Raw genomic sequence first — 27,417 nt, forward strand, 5'->3', positions numbered from 1 at the left:
GAAGCAAGAACAGAAGAACGATGGGTCGGGTCTCAGAACTGTCACATTAAACAATCCTAGTTTTTCCAAGAAAAGAACAAGTTTATCAACTGATTGTTTATCAGGGACTGACTAAAATACCAAAGAGCAAAGCTTCCTGATTCATAGTGGATGTAAATATTCAGATGGTTTTTCTCAGCTGGCTGGAATAAAAACATTTCCTCCTGTGTGACTTTCAGAGACTCACTCCCTCACCTACATCTACACGGCGCTCTCCAAACCTGTCGGCCTCCCGGGCATCCACCAGTTCACAGCCATGGGTTTGCTGGACGACAAGATGATCGACTACTTTGACAGCGAGAATCAGGTGAAAGTTCCCAGACAGGAGTGGATGAGAGAGCGTTTACCTGCTGATTACTGGGAAAGAGGCACACAGTCCCGCAAGAGCAAGCAGCAGTGGTTCAAGGTCAACATCGGCATCCTGATGGAGCGAATGAGGCAGAATGACTCAGGTCAGACCCTCGAAAGCTGAAGACCTGCATGACATCAACAAAATAACATTTTATTGAAAAATGCTTCCATTTGAGATCAGGTTCCTCAGGTCAGGAACAAGTTGTTCCTGCTTCCTCATCTTATCTCCTCTGAATCTTCATTTCCTTGTCCTTTGTTTGTTCTTCCTTTATTTCGCCCTCCTGCTTCCAGACCTCCACGTTCTTCAGTGGATGCACGGCTGTGAGGGTGAGACGCAGCCTGACGGCACGCTCAGGTTTGTCCGAGGCGTGGACATGTACGCCTACGATGGAGACGACTTCCTGTCCTTCGATGATAGAAGTGGAGTCTGGGTCGCTCCGATTCCAGAGGCACAACCCACCAAGAGGAAGTGGGACGGCGTCCAGGTGCTGAAAGAGTACACCAAGGGATACCTGGAGAACGAGTGCATCAATTGGCTGAGCAAGTTCTTGAATTATGAACAACAGCAGCCACGAAACACCTGTATGTATGACATCTAGTTTCTGTATTTTGATATTTATTATTATCAGACTCCACAGAGGAGGCTTTGTGTGTGATTATGGTTCAATAACATTCAGAAATCCAAGAACCTTCAGTTAAACTTCCAACTTTTCTAAGTTCAGGTCAAATAAATGTAAAAAGCTTAAAGATTATTTCCTCCTTTATTTGAACACAACAGTGTCATTATGGCAGCAGTAATGCAGATTTACAGCTCAATATAAATGAAAGAACACACGACTACCTATCAGCAAAATCAGTAATCAGTCATAAACTGACTTTTTATCTTCAAACTGTCGTTGTACTACCTCGCTGCGCCCTCCCCACACACGGCAGGTGTTCACCTACAGAAACACCTGGTGGATAAAAAAGTCACAGAGACGAGATAAACGAGCGTCTCTCCAAGTGCTCAGTGACGTTCAGCTCCAGATGTGAGACTACAGATGTGAAAGCATTTTGTGTGGAAGCCACAAACTAAACGTCAGCGTGCGACACGTCTGCCACAGCTGTGCTCAGTCGTTAGGGGTCAAAGAAAGCTGAACGGTTCCTGTTTGCAGCGATAGCTGAGGAGATACACACCTCTTTACACTTCCTCCTCCAGCTCCACCCGAGGTGTCCCTGTATGCAAAGACCTCCAGAGTGGATGCAGACGTGGTGCTGACCTGCCTCGCCACAGGCTTCTACCCAGCAGACATCGTCCTGAGGATGAAAAAGAATGAGAGTGTCCTGACCGCAGACGACGGCCTGATGAGCTCAGGAGTTCTTCCCAATGAAGACCACACCTTCCAGAGGAGAGACCATGTGGAGGTTTTAAGGTCTGACCTGTCTGCGTTCAGCTGTGAAGTCGTTCATGCAGCATCTGCTGTGAGCGTTACCAGAGTTTGGGGTGAGAAACTTTATTTTTGTCATTTTTCAGACTTTTCTGTTTTCATTTCTTTAGACCCGTGTTTGAATTCAGAAGTGGTTATTAATATATTCAGGTCCTAAAATTCACTGTGTGGAATTGTACATCATTTTTCCTTAAGTAGGAGTTTGGTGGCTCTGAGTGAAACTTTACATGTAGCCCCAGGCCACCAAATCACACACACTGCTAACATATGGATGAAGATGAACACATACTCACAAACTAGAAACTGGCAAATGAATTACATTTTATTTTTATTTCAAAATGTTTATTAAGAATATTTAAATTATGAGCAGTTCAGATAAAAAGAGAAATATTTAAAATGGGAAATATTTGTGTGAACAAGATAAAACAACACTGCCTGTGACGAGGTCTGACCTGGAAGGTTCGATTGATGTATTTATGCTTGATATGTTTGAGCAAATATAAAATAATAGATGTGTTTTTCAAGATGTGTTTACAAAAAAGAAAACAGACTGGATTTCAAAATAAATTTTAATTTCATTCATTCAAATATTTGATGTTGTTCGGTGTCGTTTAACTCTGTGTTTCTAACAGGTGGACCTTCTGTTGTTGTTCATCCAACAAGTAAGTGTCTCTGCTCTCGACATGCAGCAGGTAAAATAACTGTTGAACACGCTTACTGAGACTATTTTGTTACTTTGTACAAAAGCCTTTGTTGGTGATGACAGCTTGTGTACAGAGAAGGCTGTTTCTACCGTCCTACTTTAAATACTGGAGGAACCAAAGGAAGCCCACAGTCTGACAGCAAAGAGCTCTAATGGGTGATACGCTACCACAAGGGCATTAATATAAGATCATTTGTAACCTTCACTAAAGCTGTTTCTGTGCTGTGATGAGCTCTGAAACCTGACTGAAACTCTTCAAATAAGCCATTCCTCTGCAGATGATCTGTTAGCTGTTTGACAACTACTCTTTCAAGGATGTTTGATATAAAGGAAGGTTGGAGATTGGCCTATGATTAGCTAAGACTGCTGGGTCTAGAGATGCTTTTTGAGTAAAGGTTTAACTACAGCCAGCTTGAAGGCCTGTGGTACATAGCTGATTATTAGAGATAGTTGATCATATTTAAGATTGAAGCAGTAATTATTGGCAGGACTTCTTTGAGCAGTTTTGTAGGAATGGAGGAAGTAATCACTGAAGTTAACTGAGAAAGATGAACTTAGGGCTGCCACGATTACTCGAGTAGTCACGATTACGTCGACTATCAGAATCGTCGACGACTGATTTAATAGTCGACGCGTCGTTTGAAGCTTTGTAAGATCCCAAAAGACGCAGGAATAAGTAGTAGGATTTAAGAGTGTAATAACGGACTGAAACAGAAGATGGCAGCACTGCATGTACAAGGATGCCAGCTGCCGTTAAACCCCGAAGAAGAAGAAGCTGTGTCCCAGAATTCGTAGCGCAGCCCAGCTCAGTTTCCAACAATGGCGGCAGCTAGTTAGTTTTAATATTACTCTTATTATTCTTTCTGGGTCACAAAATAAACGTTTAACATATTTTCAGGCGAGAATGTAGCTGTGTAAACCTCAAATATCTGCTCAGTTTATCAAGACACCACATATTTTCAAAAGCGCTCCGACGTTTTCGGAGACGTCTGTTAGCCACTAGCTCGATAGCTAGCCGGGGGCTAGGCTCACTAGAGCCGTGAGAACACCGGACTCCCGGCAAATCGTTTTCAAACCCACCACCGTCTTTCGCTACTCAGGTTAAACATGATATATAAGTCACTTAGATAACTTAAAATGTTATTGTTTGGCTTTTTTCAGTGTTTTATTTGTTCCTGAGTAAATCGGTTTGGCTGAGATTAAAGTTATAGTTTTTACACAGCTGAATAAACGTCAAGCAGACAGCTGATCATCAGAAGTGTGAGATGCTCGAGAATTTACTCCGGTGTCCTGTTATATTTTAGATAGCAAGGAGTTTATTAAACTTCACTGAAACAATCTGCAAATTTCATTAAAATTTAATAAACTATCATCTTGTCTTTATTGTTAGTTAGCACATACCTTAAACACTTAAAGCTGTAAGCTAATGATAGTTATATAAGAGCAGATGCTGCTGGTGCAATAAGCTGTACGTTTTACGTCCAATGGATGATGATCTGATTAGTCGACTAATCTCAAAAATAATCGGTGACTAGTCGACTATCAAAATAATCGTTTGTGGCAGCCCTAGATGAACTCTATGTTTCTAACAGCTGGACCTTCTGCTGTGGTTTCCACTCCAAGTAAAAGTAAGTGCTTCATTTCTCTTCTCTAGATCTGAGCTCTCTCTGTACATACACACTGATCAGCTATAACATTACAACCACCTGCTTGAATCTAATCTTTCCACACACAGCATCTGGACAGTGTTCACAGTGCTTTATCAGGTATTGTGTGAAAAATGAGTTTAATCTGTGTTTGATTGAGGCTGTAACACAACAACATGTGACTGAGAGTACGCTGAGCTCATTGTCATGTTCAAGAAGCCAGTTTGAGATGATCTGAGCTTTGTGACATGGTGTGTTATCCTGCTGGAAGCAGCCCTCAGAGGGTGAAACACTGTGGTGATAAAGGGATGGACATGCTCAGTAACACCACTGAGCAGGCTGTGCTGTTTCAGCTGTGCTGAGTTGGGACTAAGAGGCCCAAAAATATCCCCAAACATCACAGCAGCAGCTCAGATATAAACCAGGATGGATTCATGTTTTCATGTTTCTGCTAAAATGAAGTCGTGTGTTTCAAATCTTTCTTTAACTCTGTGGTTTTAAACAGGTCGGCCTTCTGTTGGTCTTGATCCTGCAACAAGTAAGTTTCTCTGCTCTACATGTGATCTCTCTCTCTGTACGGATGGATGATGGATGATGGACTGATGGATGATGGATGGATGATGGATGGATGATGGATGGATGGATGGAGGATGGATGGATGATGGATGGACGATGGATGGATGATGATGGATGATGGATGGATGGATGATGATGGATGGATGATGGATGGAGGATGGATGGATGGATGGATGGATGGATGGATGGATGGATGGAGGATGGATGGATGATGGATGATGGATGGATGGAGGATGGATGGATGATGGGAGGATGGATGATGGATGGATGGAGGATGGATGATGGGAGGATGGATGATGGATGGATGGAGGATGGATGATGAATGGATGATGGATGGATGGATAGAGGATGGATGGATAGATGATGGATGGATGGATGATGGATGGATGGATGATGGACGGATGGATGATGGACGGATGGATGATGAATGGATGATGGACGGATGGATGATGGACGGATGGATGATGGATGGATGGATGGATGGATGGAGGATGGATGGATGATGGATGATGGATGGATGGAGGATGGATGGATGATGGGAGGATGGATGATGGATGGATGGAGGATGGATGATGGGAGGATGGATGATGGATGGATGGAGGATGGATGATGAATGGATGATGGATGGATGGATAGAGGATGGATGGATAGAGGATGGATGGATAGATGATGGATGGATGGATGATGGATGGATGGATGATGGACGGATGGATGATGGACGGATGGATGATGAATGGATGATGGACGGATGGATGATGGACGGATGGATGATGGACGGATGGATGATGGATGGATGGATGATGGACGGATGGATGATGAATGGATGATGGACGGATGGATGATGGACGGATGGATGATGAATGGATGATGGACGGATGGATGATGGACGGATGGATGATGGATGGATGGATGGATGGATGATGGATGGATGGAGGATGGATGGATGATGGATGATGGATGGATGGAGGATGGATGGATGATGGGAGGATGGATGATGGATGGATGGAGGATGGATGATGGGAGGATGGATGATGGATGGATGGAGGATGGATGATGAATGGATGATGGATGGATGGATAGAGGATGGATGGATAGAGGATGGATGGATAGATGATGGATGGATGGATGATGGATGGATGGATGATGGACGGATGGATGATGGACGGATGGATGATGAATGGATGATGGACGGATGGATGATGGACGGATGGATGATGGACGGATGGATGATGGATGGATGGATGATGGACGGATGGATGATGAATGGATGATGGACGGATGGATGATGGACGGATGGATGATGGATGGATGATGGATGGATCCTTCTGTCCTTCACTTGTCCACCATCGTCCATATTTTTGGATAATAACTTTGTAAATCATTGCGATGGTGTGTGAGAGATCTGATTAAGCTCATTTTGTAACTGTATGTTTTAACTCTGTGGTTTTTAACAGGTGGACCTTAGTTAAGTTAATGTCCTCTAGAGCAGCTGCTCTTTAACAAATGTAGCACACAGAGGTTTAAAGAGACAGAAAAACTGAATGGACGTAATCATTGTTTATCAGGGACTGACTAAAATACCAAAGAGCAAAGCTTCCTGATTCATAGTGGATGTAAATATTCAGATGGTTTTTCTCAGCTGGCTGGAATAAAAACATTTCCTCCTGTGTGACTTTCAGAGACTCACTCCCTCACCTACATCTACACGGCGCTCTCCAAACCTGTCGGCCTCCCGGGCATCCACCAGTTCACAGCCATGGGTTTGCTGGACGACAAGATAATCGACTACTTTGACAGCGAGAATCAGGTGAAAGTTCCCAGACAGGAGTGGATGAGAGAGCGTTTACCTGCTGAGTACTGGGAAAGAGGCACACAATCCCGCAAGAGCAAGCAGCAGTGGTTCAAGGTCAACATCGGCATCCTGATGGAGCGAATGAGACAGAATGACTCAGGTCAGACCCTCGAAAGCTGAAGACCTGCATGACATCAACAAAATAACATTTTATTGAAAAAGTCTTCCATTTGAGATCAGGTTCCTCAGGTCAGGAACAAGTTGTTCCTGCTTCCTCATCTTGTCTCCTCTGAATCTTCATTTCCTTGTCCTTTGTTTGTTCTTCCTTTATTTCGCCCTCCTGCTTCCAGACCTCCACGTTCTTCAGTGGATGCACGGCTGTGAGGGTGAGACGCAGCCTGACGGCACGCTCAGGTTTGTCCGAGGCGTGGACATGTACGCCTACGATGGAGACGACTTCCTGTCCTTCGATGATAGAAGCGGAGTCTGGGTCGCTCCGATTCCAGAGGCACAACCCACCAAGAGGAAGTGGGACGGCGTCCAGGTGCTGAAAGAGTACACCAAGGGATACCTGGAGAACGAGTGCATCGATTGGCTGAGCAAGTTCTTGAATTATGAACAACAGCAGCCACGAAACACCTGTATGTATGACATCTAGTTTCTGTATTTTGATATTTATTATTATCAGACTCCACAGAGGAGGCTTTGTGTGTGATTATGGTTCAATAACATTCAGAAATCCAAGAACCTTCAGTTAAACTTCCAACTTTTCTAAGTTCAGGTCAAATAAATGTAAAAAGCTTAAAGATTATTTCCTCCTTTATTTGAACACAACAGTGTCATTATGGCAGCAGTAATGCAGATTTACAGCTCAATATAAATGAAAGAACACACGACTACCTATCAGCAAAATCAGTAATCAGTCATAAACTGACTTTTTATCTTCAAACTGTCGTTGTACTACCTCGCTGCGCCCTCCCCACACACGACAGGTGTTCACCTACAGAAACACCTGGTGGATAAAAAAGTCACAGAGACGAGATAAACGAGCGTCTCTCCAAGTGCTCAGTGACGTTCAGCTCCAGATGTGAGACTACAGATGTGAAAGCATTTTGTGTGGAAGCCACAAACTAAACGTCAGCGTGCGACACGTCTGCCACAGCTGTGCTCAGTCGTTAGGGGTCAAAGAAAGCTGAACGGTTCCTGTTTGCAGCGATAGCTGAGGAGATACACACCTCTTTACATTTCCTCCTCCAGCTCCACCCGAGGTGTCCCTGTATGCAAAGACCTCCAGAGTGGATGCAGACGTGGTGCTGACCTGCCTCGCCACAGGCTTCTACCCAGCAGACATCGTCCTGAGGATGAAAAAGAATGAGAGTGTCCTGACCGCAGACGACGGCCTGATGAGCTCAGGAGTTCTTCCCAATGAAGACCACACCTTCCAGAGGAGAGACCATGTGGAGGTTTTAAGGTCTGACCTGTCTGCGTTCAGCTGTGAAGTCGTTCATGCAGCATCTGCTGTGAGTGTTACCAGAGTTTGGGGTGAGACACTTTATTTTTGTCATTTTTCAGACTTTTCTGTTTTCATTTCTTTAGACCCGTGTTTGAATTCAGAAGTGGTTATTAATATATTCAGGTCCTAAAATTCACTGTGTGGAATTGTACATCATTTTTCCTTAAGTAGGAGTTTGGTGGCTCTGAGTGAAACTTTACATGTAGCCCCAGGCCACCAAATCACACACACTGCTAACATATGGATGAAGATGAACACATACTCACAAACTAGAAACTGGCAAATGAATTACATTTTATTTTTATTTCAAAATGTTTATTAAGAATATTTAAATTATGAGCAGTTCAGATAAAAAGAGAAATATTTAAAATGGGAAATATTTGTGTGAACAAGATAAAACATCACTGCCTGTGACGAGGTCTGACCTGGAAGATTGATGTATTTATGCTTGATATGTTTGAGCAAATATAAAATAATAGATGTGTTTTTCAAGATGTGTTTACAAAAAAGAAAACAGACTGGATTTCAAAATAAATTTTAATTTCATTCATTCAAATATTTGATGTTGTTCGGTGTCGTTTAACTCTGTGTTTCTAACAGGTGGACCTTCTGTTGTTGTTCATCCAACAAGTAAGTGTCTCTGCTCTCGACATGCAGCAGGTAAAATAACTGTTGAACACGCTTACTGAGACTATTTTGTTACTTTGTACAAAAGCCTTTGTTGGTGATGACAGCTTGTGTACAGAGAAGGCTGTTTCTACCGTCCTACTTTAAATACTGGAGGAACCAAAGGAAGCCCACAGTCTGACAGCAAAGAGCTCTAATGGGTGATACGCTACCACAAGGGCATTAATATAAGATCATTTGTAACCTTCACTAAAGCTGTTTCTGTGCTGTGATGAGCTCTGAAACCTGACTGAAACTCTTCAAATAAGCCATTCCTCTGCAGATGATCTGTTAGCTGTTTGACAACTACTCTTTCAAGGATGTTTGATATAAAGGAAGGTTGGAGATTGGCCTATGATTAGCTAAGACTGCTGGGTCTAGAGATGCTTTTTGAGTAAAGGTTTAACTACAGCCAGCTTGAAGGCCTGTGGTACATAGCTGATTATTAGAGATAGTTGATCATATTTAAGATTGAAGCAGTAATTATTGGCAGGACTTCTTTGAGCAGTTTTGTAGGAATGGAGGAAGTAATCGCTGAAGTTAACTGAGAAAGATGAACTTAGGGCTGCCACGATTACATCGACTATCAGAATCGTCGACGACTGATTTAATAGTCGACGCGTCGTTTGAAGCTTTGTAAGATCCCAAAAGACGCAGGAATAAGTAGTAGGATTTAAGAGTGTAATAACGGACTGAAACAGAAGATGGCAGCACTGCATGTACAAGGATGCCAGCTGCTGTTAAACCCCGAAGAAGAAGAAGCTGTGTCCCAGAATTCATAGCGCAGCCCAGCTCAGTTTCCAACAATGGCGGCAGCTAGTTAGTTTTAATATTACTCTTATTATTCTTTCTGGGTCACAAAATAAACGTTTAACATATTTTCAGGCGAGAATGTAGCTGTGTAAACCTCAAATATCTGCTCAGTTTATCAAGACACCACATATTTTCAAAAGCGCTCCGACGTTTTCGGAGACGTCTGTTAGCCACTAGCTCGATAGCTAGCCGGGGGCTAGGCTCACTAGAGCCGTGAGAACACCGGACTCCCGGCAAATCGTTTTCAAACCCACCACCGTCTTTCGCTACTCAGGTTAAACATGATATATAAGTCACTTAGATAACTTAAAAATGTTATTGTTTGGCTTTTTTCAGTGTTTTATTTGTTCCTGAGTAAATCGGTTTGGCTGAGATTAAAGTTATAGTTTTTACACAGCTGAATAAACGTCAAGCAGACAGCTGATTATCAGAAGTGTGAGATGCTCGAGAATTTACTCCGGTGTCCTGTTATATTTTAGATAGCAAGGAGTTTATTAAACTTCACTGAAACAATCTGCAAATTTCATTAAAATTTAATAAACTATCATCTTGTCTTTATTTTTAGTTAGCACATACCTTAAACACTTAAAGCTGTAAGCTAATGATAGTTATATAAGAGCAGATGCTGCTGGTGCAATAAGCTGTACGTTTTACGTCCAATGGATGATGATCTGATTAGTCGACTAATCTCAAAAATAATCGGTGACTAGTCGACTATCAAAATAATCGTTTGTGGCAGCCCTAGATGAACTCTATGTTTCTAACAGCTGGACCTTCTGCTGTGGTTTCCACTCCAAGTAAAAGTAAGTGCTTCATTTCTCTTCTCTAGATCTGAGCTCTCTCTGTACATACACACTAGGGGTGGGTTTTTATAATCGATTTATCGATTAAAATCGATTCTGGCTTGGATTACGTAAAATCGATTCATTAAAATCCTGAATCGATTTTTTAATATAAATTTATTTTGCCCGAAATGCCAGAATCTCTGGTGAAATCTCACAAAATTTCAACAACCACCAAACAGCTAAGACAGTAAATGAGAGCAGGAACATGGATTCTGCACAAAGACTTAAACACACAGCCCAACCGTGGATCAGAATCAGATGTCGCCTTTCTCACAGTCGGGGCTGAAAGCCGACAGCGCGCTGATTCTGATCTGTCGGCGGTCCGCGCTTTGTGTTCACGCCCTTTATTCGCTGATTCTAAAGCTGTTAGTTTTATCTCTCTCCAAACAATATTGACCGAACCAGCAGCAAAAGAAGATCCAAACTAGGCTTCACATAAACAACGTCATGAATTCACTCTGACTTTTATTGTTTTGCTTCGACCACGATGCACAGCTCTCTCGCGCGCTCTCTCTCCCTCCCTCTCTCTGTACTGTTTTCTGCATTATTCCCTTGCTTGTTACGCACAAGTCTACCGTTGTTTACAGCGCTGTCGGCCGACGGTTTTTTTTTTCACTTTATATACTTCCGAAAATAAAACCTAATTTCTGCCGTTCAATACCGAACAAATTTAAACTTTTTAAAATTATGCAAAATGCAAAACGCTCAGCCTTGTCTCTAATAAAACCGCTGTAACTTCAGAGGTAATGTTCATGTGTTGATTAATGGTTTTCTTTCGTTTTTGATCTACTGCAGAAAATTTTTATAAAATCCCAGAACAGGAAAATCACCTTCATGTTTTTCTGTGTTTTATCCTCAGCTACTTTGACACAAAGGCCTCTGCTGTGATGCTCACACCTTTGATAAAGTCTTGGTGTGTCAGCTTCCTTTTTATAGATACAAAAATATGTAAATGTACTGATCTGAATTATAATATTTCTGACTGTCAAAATTTCCCAGATTCAAATCAAAGTGAATCGAATCGAATTAAATCGAATCGAATCGAATTAAATCGAATCGAATCGAATTAAATCGAATCGTGGATTGAATCGATTCGGGACCCTGTGAATCGGAATTGAATCGATTCTAGAAATCAGTGACGATACCCAGCCCTAATACACACTGATCAGCTATAACATTACAACCACCTGCTTGAATCTAATCTTTCCACACACAGCATCTGGACAGTGTTCACAGTGCTTTATCAGGTATTGTGTGAAAAATGAGTTTAATCTGTGTTTGATTGAGGCTGTAACACAACAACATGTGACTGAGAGTACGCTGAGCTCATTGTCATGTTCAAGAAGCCAGTTTGAGATGATCTGAGCTTTGTGACATGGTGTGTTATCCTGCTGGAAGCAGCCCTCAGAGGGTGAAACACTGTGGTGATAAAGGGATGGACATGCTCAGTAACACCACTGAGCAGGCTGTGCTGTTTCAGCTGTGCTGAGTTGGGACTAAGAGGCCCAAAAATATCCCCAAACATCACAGCAGCAGCTCAGATATAAACCAGGATGGATTCATGTTTTCATGTTTCTGCTAAAATGAAGTCGTGTGTTTCAAATCTTTCTTTAACTCTGTGGTTTTAAACAGGTCGGCCTTCTGTTGGTCTTGATCCTGCAACAAGTAAGTTTCTCTGCTCTACATGTGATCTCTCTCTCTGTACGGATGGATGATGGATGATGGACTGATGGATGATGGATGGATGATGGATGGATGATGGATGGATGGATGGAGGATGGATGGATGATGGATGGATGGATGATGGATGGATGATGATGGATGATGGATGGATGGATGATGATGGATGGAGGATGGATGGATGGATGGATGGATGGATGGATGGATGATGGATGGATGGAGGATGGATGGATGATGGATGGATGGATGATTGATGGATGGATGGATGGATGATGGACGGATGGATGATGGATGGATGATGGACGGATGGATGATGGACGGATGGATGATGAATGGATGATGGACGGATGGATGATGGACGGATGGATGATGGACGGATGGATGGATGGATGATGGATGGATGGATGATGGACGGATGGATGATGAATGGATGATGGACGGATGGATGATGGATGGATGATGGATGGATCCTTCTGTCCTTCACTTGTCCACCATCGTCCATATTTTTGGATAATAACTTTGTAAATCATTGCGATGGTGTGTGAGAGATCTGATTAAGCTCATTTTGTAACTGTATGTTTTAACTCTGTGGTTTTAAACAGGTCGGCCTTCTGTTGGTCTTGATCCTCCAACAAGTAAGTTTCTCTGCTCTACATGTGATCTCTCTCTCCTCTCTCTGTACAGATGGATGATGGACGGATGGATGATGGATGGATGGATGATGGATGGATGATGGATGGATGGAGGATGGATGGATGGATGATGGATGGATGATGGATGATGGATGGATGGATGGATGGATGATGGATGGATGGATGGATGGATGGATGGATGGATGGATGGATGGATGATGGATGGATGGATGATGGATGGATCATGGATGGATGGAGGATGGATGGATGGATGATGGATGGATGATGGATGATGGATGGATGGATGGATGATGGATGGATGGATGATGGATGGATCATGGATGGATGGAGGATGGATGGATGGATGATGGATGGATGATGGATGATGGATGGATGGATGGATGGATGATGGATGGATGGATGGATGGATGATGGATGGATGGATGGATGGATGGATGGATGGATGGATGATGGATGGATGGATGATGGATGGATCATGGATGGATGGAGGATGGATGGATGGATGATGGATGGATGATGGATGATGGATGGAGGATGGATGATGGATGGATGGATGGATGGATGATGGATGGATGGATAGAGGATGGATGGATGGATGATGGATGGATGGATGATGGACGGATGGATGATGAATGGATGATGGACAGATGGATGATGGACGGATGGATGATGGATGGATGGATGATGGACGGATGGATGATGGACGGATGGATGATGAATGGATGATGGACGGATGGATGATGGACGGATGGATGATGAATGGATGATGGACGGATGGATGATGAATGGATGATGGACGGATGGATGATGGATGGATGATGGATGGATGATGGATGGATCCTTCTGTCCTTCACTTGTCCACCATCGTCCATATTTTTGGATAATAACTTTGTAAATCATTGCGATGGTGTGTGAGAGATCTGATTAAGCTCATTTTGTAACTGTATGTTTTAACTCTGTGGTTTTTAACAGGTGGACCTTAGTTAAGTTAATGTCCTCTAGAGCAGCTGCTCTTTAACAAATGTAGCACACAGAGGTTTAAAGAGACAGAAAAACTGAATGGACGTAATCATTGTTTATCAGGGACTGACTAAAATACCAAAGAGCAAAGCTTCCTGATTCATAGTGGATGTAAATATTCAGATGGTTTTTCTCAGCTGGCTGGAATAAAAACATTTCCTCCTGTGTGACTTTCAGAGACTCACTCCCTCACCTACATCTACACGGCGCTCTCCAAACCTGTCGGCCTCCCGGGCATCCACCAGTTCACAGCCATGGGTTTGCTGGACGACAAGATAATCGACTACTTTGACAGCGAGAATCAGGTGAAAGTTCCCAGACAGGAGTGGATGAGAGAGCGTTTACCTGCTAATTACTGGGAAAGAGGCACACGATCCCGCAAGAGCAAGCAGCAGTGGTTCAAGGACAACATCGGCATCCTGATGGAGCGAATGAGGCAGAATGACTCAGGTCAGACCCTCGAAAGCTGAAGACCTGCATGACATCAACAAAATAACATTTTATTGAAAAATGCTTCCATTTGAGATCAGGTTCCTCAGGTCAGGAACAAGTTGTTCCTGCTTCCTCATCTTGTCTCCTCTGAATCTTCATTTCCTTGTCCTTTGTTTGTTCTTCCTTTATTTCGCCCTCCTGCTTCCAGACCTCCACGTTCTTCAGTGGATGCACGGCTGTGAAGGTGAGATGCAGCCTGACGGCACGCTCAGGTTTGTCCGAGGCGTGGACATGTACGCCTACGATGGAGACGACTTCCTGTCCTTCGATGATAGAAGCGGAGTCTGGGTCGCTCCGATTCCAGAGGCACAACCCACCAAGAGGAAGTGGGACGGCGTCCAGGTGCTGAAAGAGTACACCAAGGGATACCTGTAGAACGAGTGCATCGATTGGCTGAGCAAGTTCTTGAATTATGAACAACAGCAGCCACGAAACACCTGTATGTATGACATCTAGTTTCTGTATTTTGATATTTATTATTATTAGACTCCACAGAGGAGGCTTTGTGTGTGATTATGGTTCAATAACATTCAGAAATCCAAGAACCTTCAGTTAAACTTCCAACTTTTCTAAGTTCAGGTCAAATAAATGTAAAAAGCTTAAAGATTATTTCCTCCTTTATTTGAACACAACAGTGTCATTATGGCAGCAGTAATGCAGATTTACAGCTCAATATAAATGAAAGAACACACGACTACCTATCAGCAAAATCAGTAATCAGTCATAAACTGACTTTTTATCTTCAAACTGTCGTTGTACTACCTCGCTGCGCCCTCCCCACACACGGCAGGTGTTCACCTACAGAAACACCTGGTGGATAAAAAAGTCACAGAGACGAGATAAACGAGCGTCTCTCCAAGTGCTCAGTGACGTTCAGCTCCAGATGTGAGACTACAGATGTGAAAGCATTTTGTGTGGAAGCCACAAACTAAACGTCAGCGTGCGACACGTCTGCCACAGCTGTGCTCAGTCGTTAGGGGTCAAAGAAAGCTGAACGGTTCCTGTTTGCAGCGATAGCTGAGGAGATACACACCTCTTTACATTTCCTCCTCCAGCTCCACCCGAGGTGTCCCTGTATGCAAAGACCTCCAGAGTGGATGCAGACGTGGTGCTGACCTGCCTCGCCACAGGCTTCTACCCAGCAGACATCGTCCTGAGGATGAAAAAGAATGAGAGTGTCCTGACCGCAGACGACGGCCTGATGAGCTCAGGAGTTCTTCCCAATGAAGACCACACCTTCCAGAGGAGAGACCATGTGGAGGTTTTAAGGTCTGACCTGTCTGCGTTCAGCTGTGAAGTCGTTCATGCAGCATCTGCTGTGAGCGTTACCAGAGTTTGGGGTGAGACACTTTATTTTTGTTTTTTTGATTTGTCACAGCTTTCCTCTTTGTTTAACGTTGTGTTGGAGAGCAGCAGATCCCTGCAGCTTTAGTTTTCTGACCACAGTCACTTTTCTGTTCAGGCCAATGTTTGAACTCAGAGTCAGTTACTGAACTGAATTTGAGTGGGTGAATCCAGAGTTAGGTCCACAGTGTGGAGAGTTTCCTGTGTGCACGTCTACTGTGGATCATCCATCAGTCTGCTACAGGGTCTCTGCCGGCTCCTTTAGATTTTCTCTGGAAAAGTCCAACCTGAACTCTAAACAGGAAATACTTTTCCTGAACATTAGCTTAAAAATTTACTGGTTGTGCAGCAATTTATTTATTTTTTTAAGTTTTTCAGGTTTGTGTGTTTTCAACTGTGCAGTGATGCGTAAATATGAAAGTCATGTTAATTATTTTTTATCATGATATTGTTATTTTTACATATTCAACTCACAAGTTTACCTGAATTAATTTCTTTCCTTCAGACTCTCAAAGCTCCTCTGACTCCGCCTCTGACTCCGCCTCTGACTCAGGTGTCTCCTGTAAGTATCGTTTATTAAGGAAATCAGTGTGTGGAGGAAATGTAATCACTAACCTTAATCTAGTAATCTGATTACTGTGAGGTGTTGCTGTTTGTGCGTCACACTTATATCTTCTGCTTCATTCGTCTTTCATAGAGTCAATATTTCAGTTCCTTATAAAGAACAGAAATCATGCACTGAGCAGATCTCATTCATACAGCTGTTTGTCATGTGACTGCCTCCTCCTGCTGAGTCATGCTCACAGCAAACACACAGTCAATGCAGGTTTTCAAAAGTCAAAGCAGAAGAAGAGGCCAGAGCACGTGCTCCTCTGTGATACTCTAACACTGTTCATCCCTGCAGCCGATGACTCCGACAGCCGAGGCCCGGGTTCAGGCAGACTGCTGCTGGAGCCCGTCCAGCTGATGTTCTGACGTCTGCAAGAACGTCCGTCAGAGCGCCTGAAGGCTCCCTGAAGCCACATTTACCAAAACAAGTGTATTTACCACATGTCCCAACATGCAGACTAAGAGGAGGCTCACATTTGCTGCATTTTACAGTTTAAACTTGGAGTTTTTACTCAAACATGTCAAATCAGGTTTGTGCAGCAGTGAGAATAAAAAAGTGAATCGAACTTTCAAAGCTGCTGCAGTTTCATATAAACTGGATTCTTTGAAAGAGCTCAGAAAGTAAAGCCTGGAAACCTCAGAGCAGCAGTTTGATTCAGAGCCGCTGGAAGGAAATGATTCATGAAAGATGAGAAGATTGTAGAGAAAAATCCACTCAGTGTTTGACAACAAGCTCCGAAAAGTCAAGAAACACAGGAATCTGTTTTTATACATCAGCAACACATCAGCTGCAGGACCTTCAGTGTAACTCTCCCACAATCCTGAAACCTCTTCATTATAGTGAACGACAGTCATATTTGTCAGAAATATTTACAGCTTCTGTTTAAAAAGTGTTTCAGTCGTAATGTGAAGGATCAGAAAGTAAAAGTATTTTTGTGTTGTTCTTATAATAAACTGAACTTAATGTGTGAATCATGAGTTGAGTGTTTTTATCAATGTTGGAGTGACGAGCGTCAGGTGCTGCTGATGGATCCTTTCATTTGTCTTCAGTCTTTTTCTTCCTGCAACCAAACAATGACAGTTTTTATAATTATTTCGTTTGAAGCAGTTTTAACGTCCTCCAGTGACCAAAGTGAGTGATTATACCACCGTACAGCATGAAGGTGGAAGCAGTTACAGCAACACTATTCATTTCAAAATAAAACGATGATGAGCACGTTTGGATTATTTCCTGTTGATAATTTAACACTGACGAACATAATTCTGATATTTTTTGTGTCCATCTTTAATTCCTGAGAAACTCCGCCTCTTTTTATACCCAGTTGTTCAGAGATAGCCCAGTAGGTAGAGTAGCTGCCCCGTGACCGGAGGGTCGGTGGTTCAACTCCACTGAAGGGCCCTGAGGTTGAGCAAGGTACCGTCCCTCCACGCTGCTCCCCGGCGCTGCATTGGTGGCTGCCCACTGCTTCACTGGGTGAATGGGTTAAATGCAGAGGAGTCATTTCCCTACAGGGACTAACACATACTCATTGTTCAGTCATGTGACTGACCTGCTGCCAGAGAACCTGATTATTGACAAAATGTCCTCCTGAGCAGTTTTGACAAATAGATTGGTGTCAGAGTTTTTCCATCTCAGTCGTGGGACCCGGCAGGGGTGTTCTTCGTCCCCGCTCTTCTTCACGATATTTCTGGAACCACTGATCTTAGCTAATCGAGCTAACATGGCTATCAGAGGTGTTCACGCAGGCGGCAGGGAGCAAGTTATTTATATGCTGACAACATCTTAGCAGTATTAATGGATAACACTTAATTTCTACCGGCGCTGCTCACATGCGTTGAGTCATTTTTAAGGTTGTCAGGTTATAAGATAAACTGGTACAAATCAGAAGGCATGCCACTATCAGCATCATGTCACTCTAGATGCATGACTCCATTCAATTTTAAGTATTTACCTTCAGATATGAAGTCTTTAGGAATAATATTAAACCCAAACTGGAGGATATTATGCTTCCAAAGATGGAACCTCTCCTAAAGATACAAACAAATCTGGATAAATGGGCTAAATCAAATCTTACATTATGGGGTAAAATTAATGTGATTAACATGACGGTGGCCCCGCAGTTCAATTATGTTTCCATGATGTTACCTGTAAGAATTCCTTTACATATATTTAGTTAATTTTGAGAAGCTAATTAAAGATGTTTTGTGGAATAACAAGAAGCTAAGAGTGAATTTAAAGAAAATCTGGGTGTTACGACCCGTCTAGGGCCAGGCAATAACATGAGTGAGGCACTCGCTTCCCCCCCAAGACCCAAGCAGCCACAGGAAACAAATCCGTTCGTTACAATGTGATTTAAACAACCCTCCTATTGTTTAATTCCCAAACTATGAGATTGCTCTCGACAGGGCGTCAGCGATGACATTTTCTGTCCCTTTCTTATGTTTGATTCGCAGGTTAAAATCTTGCAAAAGAAGGGACCAACGCATAAGTCTCTGATTTGAGTTTTGCATCCGGGAGAGAAACACCAATGGGTTGTGGTCAATACTTGAATGGGGATAGAGCTGGATCCGATGTACACCTCGAGATGCTGCAGGGCTAACAACAAGGCAAGGGCTTCCTTTTCAATAGTGCTTGATGTGTGGAGCATCTCATTTAAGATAACCTTACACCTCGCTATGGAACAACACTGCTGTACAGAAACGTGTTCTTTAAGGAATGGCAGGGTAGGATCAAATAATAGGCGTCCACTATTAACACCAAAAATACGGCCGTTTTGAGTTGTGCGCATGCGCAGTAACAACAAGTAGGACAGCTTTATAGGTAGGGTGTTTTGTCAGAACACTCTGTGACCGGGTCATTAGCTCCTCAATCTTATTAGGGAGCAATCTCACATTTCCAATGATTACAGGAGGGAGAGATGGTCTGTAACATCTCCTTCTCAGGTGACATCACCCCCGTCTCTTCCTCCTCAGCTCACCGGGGATGTCGGGTTTGTCTGCCAGTAGCGCAGCTGCAGGGAGCAGTGCTAACAGCTGATCCCAAACGTAAACAAAGGAGCACTGGTTCTCTAAACATGGGTGAAAAAAGTGGAGTAAAAAACAGAGAAAAATAAAAAGAACTAGCACGAAACGGTACATGATGGCACAATCTAATCACCAAGACGTAAGCTAAAGGTTAAGAGACGTAAAGAGGAAAATAAGAAAGAAGCTCAGAAATGGGCCGAGCTACCGTAACGGACACAGCTAAGGTTTCAGAAAAAGCATTCTGTCATTTGTTTGTTTGATCATGCTTTAAACACATCAAAGTGCATAGTGGGATTATAATACAAGTCGATACTGTGACAAGCATTGGTACCAAATAGGCATATGGGCTCAAAATGTGGTCATAAATATTTTGTACTTGTAAATCGGTTTTGTATGTGTAAAAAAAAATTGTGCGTGCGTAAAAAAGATTTGTATGTGTAAAAAAGATTTGTGTGTGGACTTAGCCAGAAAAACCGCTGCAAGTTACAAGTACGAATTTTGACCCTATTTTTCTTCCTTTCATCTGATTGGTCAATGTCATGTCAATCACAAATGTAACAATCCAATCAGAGAGCAGATGGGTTTGGCTGTCGGAGGGGCGCTTTTTTTGAACTGCAGGTCTTTGAAGGGAGTAAATGCCCTTTTACATGCCAACCCAGCGTTTTCCTTCATCACCACAAAGGAAAACAGTCTGTGGTCGTCCGAGTTTGGTGATTTTTGTGTCACAGGTCTACGTGTTTAATACAGGGACTTCCGCAGCCTTTTCAACAGCGCTGCGGACCGCGGGGTGGGGGCGGGCAGTGTTTTGGAAATGACAGTCTTCATTACAAAGCTTTCTTCGTTATGAATTAGCATAGATGTTTTTATTGAACATTTGAAGAACTAGCGAAAAAAACAAACTCTTGTAGAGGACATAAAGTCAGAGATAGAAAAGACAAGGAGCAGGTGCATCTAGTGCAGGTAGAGCTGCTGCAAAAACCCACAGAGCTCAGCAGCCAGCGCAACAAATTCTGGATCCTTTGCTTTTAGTTAGCAGTTAGCATTAGCAGCACATCCTGCGTCCGATGTGAAAGGACTTTTATGCTGCGCACTGTGACTCACAGCAATGGTCCCGGGTCAGCCCTGACTTTGTGTTAAACTAATCCTAAAGTAATAATGGTATTTCTAACCACTGATATACAACTTTATCCTTTCAACAGCAACTGAAAGTTAGGGGACCTAGCTGCTATCGGATATTTATATAGAGATCCTGCAGCTTCAACCTGTATTACCCTTCAAGGACCTGCAGTTCAAAAAAGCGCTCCTCCGACAGCCAAACCATCTGTTCTCTGGTTGGATTGTTACATTTGTGATTGACATGACATTGACCAATCAGATGAAAGGAAGAAAAATAGGGTCAAAATTCGTACTTGTAACTTGCAGGGTTTTTTTGGCTAAGTCCACACACAAATCTTTTTTACACATACAAAACCGATTTACAAGTACAAAATATTTATGACCACATTTTGAGCCCATATAGGCAGTCACTTAGCAGCAAGGTGAATCTGTGATGCATTAGTGTGGTCTGCACTTCTTCTTTGATTGGGTGAAAGGTGTTGAAAGTAATTGGATGAGGGAACCATGGGGCGTGCCCTGCATAATTTAAACAAAATGGCGTTTTAAACACCATCACAGCTGAGACAAAACACCGTTTTTATCTGTCTTTGAACGCTGCTTTCTGCTGAGTGACATAAAAAGCGGCGTTCAAAGACAGACGCGTTCAAAGACAGACGCCAGTCTCTGGCGTAATATACGGTGTTCTGTCGGGGCAAACGCCGTTTTTTTCAGCATTTTAAATTATTAAACGGCGTTTTTATTACGCCATTTGTTAACCTAATGGGTTAGAAAAGTGCCAATTTTTGGCTTAGATTGGTTGCCACATGTCAGGGGCTGCACGGCGCTGACGCATTAACAACCTAACTGCGTTGACGCGTTGCCCCCGTGCAGCCCTCGCATGGTGCGAGCTGCGTTAACTCGCTAAGATTTGAAGTGTTAATGCGGTATGAGTGTATGAGTATTTGTTCATGAAACATCCTTAAAAATGAGGGTGAGACACACTGCAACAACCCACAGCAGCTTTTGTGGCAGGTCTTACTGAGTTTTCTTTTTTATATATATGTAGAGTCTCACCTGCGTCTTTCTTCGGTTAGCTTTCAGTTTCACGCTCACCTCTGAATATTGAACATTTCTCTATTAAAGCGCAGTAAAGGTAAAGTTTATTTTTTGTCAGTTAAACGAAAAAACGGAGACAGGTGGGCCTGAATGCGTCTTTAGTTTACGCGCGGCCCCTGAATGCATCACTCAGCAGACAACAAGGAAGCAGAGAGGAGCAGAGATGGAGGGGTGAAGCCGGTCCAACCGAGGGGAATAAATCTCCGTTCATTCCGGATAAGATGACTTTATTTGGATTAAAATGTTCGCGATCTCGGTTTTGTTCCTTGTGGGGGCAGGACTGACGGTAAACAGCGGTGAGTTTTAGTGTTTTTACTCACGTTGATGAGGCGGGTTCAAATCGAAAGTAAAATGTGACATTGTTAAAAATAAACATTTCAGACGAGTTGAACTTTTATAAAGTTTTAATGAGTTTATTTTCAGCTAACTTTACTTTTAGTTATGTTCGTTTAAATGTGGAGGTTATTCATTAGTTTCACTGTTATTCTGGTTTAATGTGGTCATGTGTCAGAGAGAAACTTTAAGAAGTGGATAGCGGGTGTTTCCAAAATGGCGTATAACCCGGATCAGGGGCGGAGCTAGAGAAATGTTCTGAAGGTAGCAATTCAATTCAATTCAATTTTATTTATATAGCGCCAAATCACAACAAATGTCGCCTCAAGGCGCTTCATAGATACAGAGAAAAGCCCAACAATCATATGACCCCCTATGAGCAAGCACTTTGGCGACAGTGGGAAGGAAAAACTCCCTTTTAACAGGAAGAAACCTCCGGCAGAACCAGGCTCAGGGAGGGGCGGCCATCTGCTGCGACCGGTTGGGGTGAGAGAAGGAAGACAGGATAAAGACATGCTGTGGAAGAGAGACAGAGATTAATAACAGATACGATTCAATACAGAGAGGTCTGTTAATACATAGTGAGTGAGAAAGGTGACTGGAAAGGAAAAACTCAATGCATCATGGGAATCCCCCGGCAGCCTACATCTATTGCAGCATAACTAAGGGAGGATTCAGGGTCACCTGGTCCAGCCCTAACTATATGCTTTAGCAAAAAGGAAGGTTTTAAGCCTAATCTTAAAAGTAGAGATAGTGTCTGTCTCCTGAATCCAAACTGGAAGCTGGTTCCACAGAAGAGGGGCCTGAAAACTGAAGGCTCTCCCTCCCATTCTACTTTTAAATACTCTAGGAACAACAAGTAGGCCTGCAGAGCGGGAGCGAAGTGCTCTAATAGGGTGATATGGTACTACAAGGTCATTAAGATAAGATGGGGCCTGATTATTTAAGACCTTGTATGTGAGGAGCAGGATTTTGAATTCAATTCTGGATTTAACAGGAAGCCAATGAAGGGAAGCCAAAACAGGAGAAATATGCTCTCTCCTTCTAGTCCCTGTCAGTACTCTTGCTGCAGCATTTTGGATTAGCTGAAGGCTTTTCAGTGAGTTTTTTGGACATCCTGATAATAATGAATTGCAGTAGTCCAGCCTGGAAGTAATAAATGCATGAACTAGTTTTTCAGCGTCACTCTGAGACAGGATATTTCTAATTTTAGAGATGTTGCGCAAATGGAAGAACGCAGTCTTACATATTTGTTTAATATGTGCGTTGAAGGACATATCCTGGTCAAAAATGACTCCAAGGTTCCTCACAGTGTTACTGGAGGCCAAGGTAATGCCATCCAGAGTAAGAATCTGGTTAGATACCATATTTCTAAGCTTTTCAGCGCCGAGTACAATGACCTCAGTTTTATCTGAGTTAAGAAGCAGAAAGTTAGTGGCCATCCAAGTCTTTATGTCTTTAAGACATTCCTGCAGTTTAACTAATTGGTGTGTGTTATCTGGCTTCATGGACAGATAGAGCTGGGTGTCATCTGCATGAGGGTGTGATGGAAATCAAATGTTTGTTTGTTTTTCAAACACATATGCAGTTGTTACATGTGGTTAGATTGATTCAAACGCACTGAGCATACACGTTTCATATAAATATAGTCTATAACTTATTAACTTATTTTCTGTAGCCCAGTTAATTAGACATTTTAGTTACATAAGACGTGTGAGTTTTGATCTTATGTACTGTACAGCCTGTATAATAAATAAATATGGAGCCCAATAAGTATAAACTCCAGAAAGCTGCACAACATGGGGCGGTTCATTCACAAACACAAGTCTAACTGAAGTTTCACTGTTTTTGTTAGAAACAATCAAATTGTTGACACTGACACAAAATGTCAGAAATCTGCACTGTGGTGAACAAAACTTTAAATCTAATGTTTAATGATTTGTTGGGTTAACCCTCTGAGGTCCAAATATAATTGTCCATTTTTGACTCCTTTTGATTTTACGTTTGTATTTCACCTTTAAATTGTTTCATTTTATTTTATTTTATGTTGTTTTTCCCCTTGCCTTGCTTGGTATCATTCTTTTCAGCTCAACCTCATCTGTCTGAATTTACAGTTATTTTTTCTTTGACATACTTTAGTAACACAACACAACTTTGCAGTTTTTGCCTATTGCGGGTTATTTTTGGAATGTAACTCCTGCAATAAACGAGGGGCCAGTGTATACAACTATTTATCTAAAAATGCATCTGGCAGAATAATACAAAACCTTTTAATAAGAAACATTACTAAAACTAAAATGAGAGAACAATCAGGTGTCACAGTAAGATGCCCCAAAAATTATTTGTGCCAGTAAAAAGAAAAAATGATTTGTCCGCCACTAGACAGAGGAGAACAGCACGGGGATAAACCTGCAGGCCCGACAGCAGGAGGTGTATCACTCCTCTTTGCCACCTGGTGGCAGTGTTTACACTGCAGTCTGCTGTTGGGATTCGAGCTTTACCCGTCCCTTCCCGGTCCTTTGATGTTGGCAGAAACAAGCGCGACGAGACAGTAGACTAGGTTCAACTTTTATTCCATACAAATCAAACAAATGCGCATGTGGAGATCAACAGTCACACACAATCTGTGCTATGCCCTACGTGACACAATGTTGATCTGAAACTTCCTGACTCAGCAGTTACTCTTATACCTTCGCATCGCGCCCCCTGTTGCCCGGCTCCCAAACTTAGTGGAGAACTACTAAAAACCTCCCGGGCTGTCTAACAGCCTCACTGTTGTTTCTTTTTAAATATATAATACTTTGTACATAACTTTATGTTGCTAAATCCCTAAAGTTATAATACTGCATTCCCACACTGCCTTTGTGACATTCATTAGTGCCCTCACTGACACACAAAACTAAACAAGACAACACAACACACTAGCTATACGCTAGACCTCACAAGTCTCTCTCGTTTCAAAACACACTCTCTCTCTCTCATTCGCTCTGTCTCTCAACCAAATGCCACGAGTAGCCTTTTTTTTTTTATTGGTCGACATGGTATATTTTTCCACCAATAGGAAAGAGGTGGCTTTTTTTCTGTCTTTACAGTCTTTACGCTGTCCTTAGAAAATGCTCTTTTTTTAATCAGAAAAATAGCATCATTTATATATATATATATATATATATATATATATATATATATATATATATATATATTATCACAACTCTGGATCTAGTGGCCTGTTATTAAAATGTAAAAACCGGTGTATACTTTGAAGTCCAACACCTGAAATAGAGACTCAGCGTGGCTGCAGCTTGTTGCTGTGTCAGCTTAAATCAGTCATGTGACTTGGAGGTGCAGCGTGTCTGTGGACCCCAGAGGGTTAATAACAATCACCTTCATTCCATTTGCAGAGTGTAACATCCAGTGATGGGCAGTAACACGTTACTGTAATTAGATTTAACTCGGCAGGAAACTGACATCCCTCCTATTATTTTATACTATATTCTGCAATATTTTGCATATTTACTATATTTTGCTTTTCTTTGTTTTTGTGTTGTTCAGCACTTTGGTCTGCCTGGTGCGTTTTTAAAGTGCTATATAAATAAACGATGATGATGATGGTGATAGATTACTTTTTTCAAGTAACAAGTAAAGTAAGGGATTATTATTGCAAAAAAGGTCATTAGATTACTGTTACTTTCCCATAAGCACGCTGCATTACTGCATTACTGAACCGGGATTTTGTTTGCAAGAGTGTCTCATGACAATGACGTAGGAGCGCGCAACGTTCGCGGTAACAAACATGTACAGATCAACAATGGATCATATATCGAGTGCGGGAGAGAGTATGAGCAGCAGCGTTTAAAGCGTGGAAGTACTGACCTTACTTTAAGTTTGATTCCATAAAAAGTGACAAAAACATTAGTGTCCGTTGTGCGTGGGAAGAAAACTTCTTTTTACAGCGAAAAAAACCCCTAAACCTCCGAGCAAGCACCGAGTGCGCTACCACGTAATGTGAAACTCACAGAGACACTGCCGGATCCTTCCACTGACCGCTGTGGGCAAACTTCCACCCAGCCCACTCCTGCTAAAAGGTGAAAAAAGAGCAACAGGACCGCCGAGTCTTTGATTTTATTTAGCACTCGTATAATCTTCACGTGCTTCATGCGAAGCACACTTTCTGTGTACTCACTACCTAATTTATAGCCAAAGTATTCACTCACTGTCTCTGTACTGTTTCGCTAGCTTCACCTGTCCCTCCTGCACTTTCCTGCTCATTGTGTCAGATGTTTAGTTACTCCTCGGCCTCCTTTAGCAGTAATGATATCTGTAACAAATGTAGCATATTTGCAGCTCTGGAGGCCAGGATTACTGAATTTGAGACTTGGCTTCGCACCCTTCATTCACCCGTAGCTAGCCAGGCCCCTGTAGCTGGTGCGGCCGAAGATAGCGTAGGCCCCGCTAGCTGTTCTCCGGCAGACCCCAAGCAGCTGGGGAAGAGGGCGGCTGGGTGACGGTGAGGAGGAAGCGTATTCCTAAACAGAAGCCCCAGGTACACCACCAACCCGTTCATTTGTCTAACCGTTTTTCCCCACTCGGTGACACACCCGCAGGGGGTCAAACTCTGGTAATTGGTGATTCTGTTCTCAGACATGTGAAGCTAGAGACACCGGCAACCATAGTCAATTGTCTTCCAGGGGCCAGAGCAGGCGACATTGAAGGAAATTTAAAACTGCTGGCTAAGGGTAAACGTAAATTCAGTAAAATCATAATTCACATCGGCAGTAATGACACCCGGTAACGCCAATCGGAGGTCACTAAAATCAATATTGAATCGGTGTGCAACTTTGCAAAACAATGTCGGACTCTGTAGTTTTCTCTGGTCCCCTCCCCAATCAGACCAGGAGTGACATGTTTAGCCGCATGTTCTCCTTAAATTGCTGGCTGTCTGAGTGGTGTCCCAGAAACGATGTGGGCTTCATAGATAATTGGCAAACCTTCTGGAGGAAACCTGGTCTTGTTAGGAGAGATGGCATCCATCCCACTTTGGATGGAGCAGCTCTCATTTCTAGAAATATGGACAAATTTATTAAACCCCCAAAATATGACTATCCAGAGTTGGGACCAGGAATCAGAGTTGCAGTCTTACACGCCTCTCTGCAGCTTCTCTCCTCCTGCTACCCCCCCAAAAACCCATCTCCACAGAGACTGTGTCAGCTCCCAAGAAGACAAAAAACAAACAAAAATCCAGCAACAAACAACTTAAACATTTACAAAGAAAGAACAATACAGTATCCACATCTGAACCAAAGAGTAAAACAGTGAAATGTGGATTATTAAATATTAGGTCTCTCTCCTCCAAGTCTCTGTTAGTACATGACTTAATAATTGATCAACAAATTGATTTACTCTGCCTTACAGAAACCTGGTTGCAGCAGGATGATTATGTTAGTTTAAATGAATCAACACCCCCGAGTCATTCTAACTACCAGAAATCTCGAAGCACAGGTCGAGGGGGAGGTGTGGCAGCAATTTTTCACACCAGTCTATTAATCAACCAAAGACCCAGACAGACTTTTAATTCATTTGAAAGCCTGATGCTTAGCCTCGTCCACCCCAGCTGTGAAACTCAGAAACCAGTCTTGTTATCATCTATCGTCCACCTGGGCCTTACACACAGTTTCTGTCTGAT

General features: G+C 42.6%; 2 protein-coding genes across 2 annotated transcripts in view; one reads left to right on the forward strand and one right to left on the reverse strand.

Moving 5' to 3' along the window:
* Positions 1 to 27,417, forward strand: part of LOC146492519 (uncharacterized) — a 100,249-nt gene that overhangs the window by 59,550 nt on the left and 13,282 nt on the right. The window contains exons 2-13 of the mRNA XM_085149197.1: positions 682 to 972; positions 1,589 to 1,873; positions 2,450 to 2,479; positions 4,113 to 4,148; positions 4,672 to 4,704; positions 6,422 to 6,694; positions 6,885 to 7,175; positions 7,792 to 8,076; positions 8,648 to 8,677; positions 10,294 to 10,329; positions 12,004 to 12,036; positions 12,654 to 12,686. Of these exons, the coding sequence (XP_085005323.1) occupies positions 682 to 972; positions 1,589 to 1,873; positions 2,450 to 2,479; positions 4,113 to 4,148; positions 4,672 to 4,704; positions 6,422 to 6,694; positions 6,885 to 7,175; positions 7,792 to 8,076; positions 8,648 to 8,677; positions 10,294 to 10,329; positions 12,004 to 12,036; positions 12,654 to 12,686 (1,656 nt within the window). The remainder of the gene's footprint in view (positions 1 to 681; positions 973 to 1,588; positions 1,874 to 2,449; positions 2,480 to 4,112; positions 4,149 to 4,671; positions 4,705 to 6,421; positions 6,695 to 6,884; positions 7,176 to 7,791; positions 8,077 to 8,647; positions 8,678 to 10,293; positions 10,330 to 12,003; positions 12,037 to 12,653; positions 12,687 to 27,417) is intronic.
* LOC146492524 (uncharacterized) overlaps positions 1 to 27,417 on the reverse strand; it is a 45,816-nt gene that overhangs the window by 13,313 nt on the left and 5,086 nt on the right. The gene's annotated exons all lie outside the window — the stretch shown is intronic.

The sequence above is a fragment of the Neolamprologus multifasciatus genome, chromosome 22 (assembly GCF_963576455.1).
Source record: "Neolamprologus multifasciatus chromosome 22, fNeoMul1.2, whole genome shotgun sequence".
Classification (NCBI taxonomy): domain Eukaryota; kingdom Metazoa; phylum Chordata; class Actinopteri; order Cichliformes; family Cichlidae; genus Neolamprologus; species Neolamprologus multifasciatus.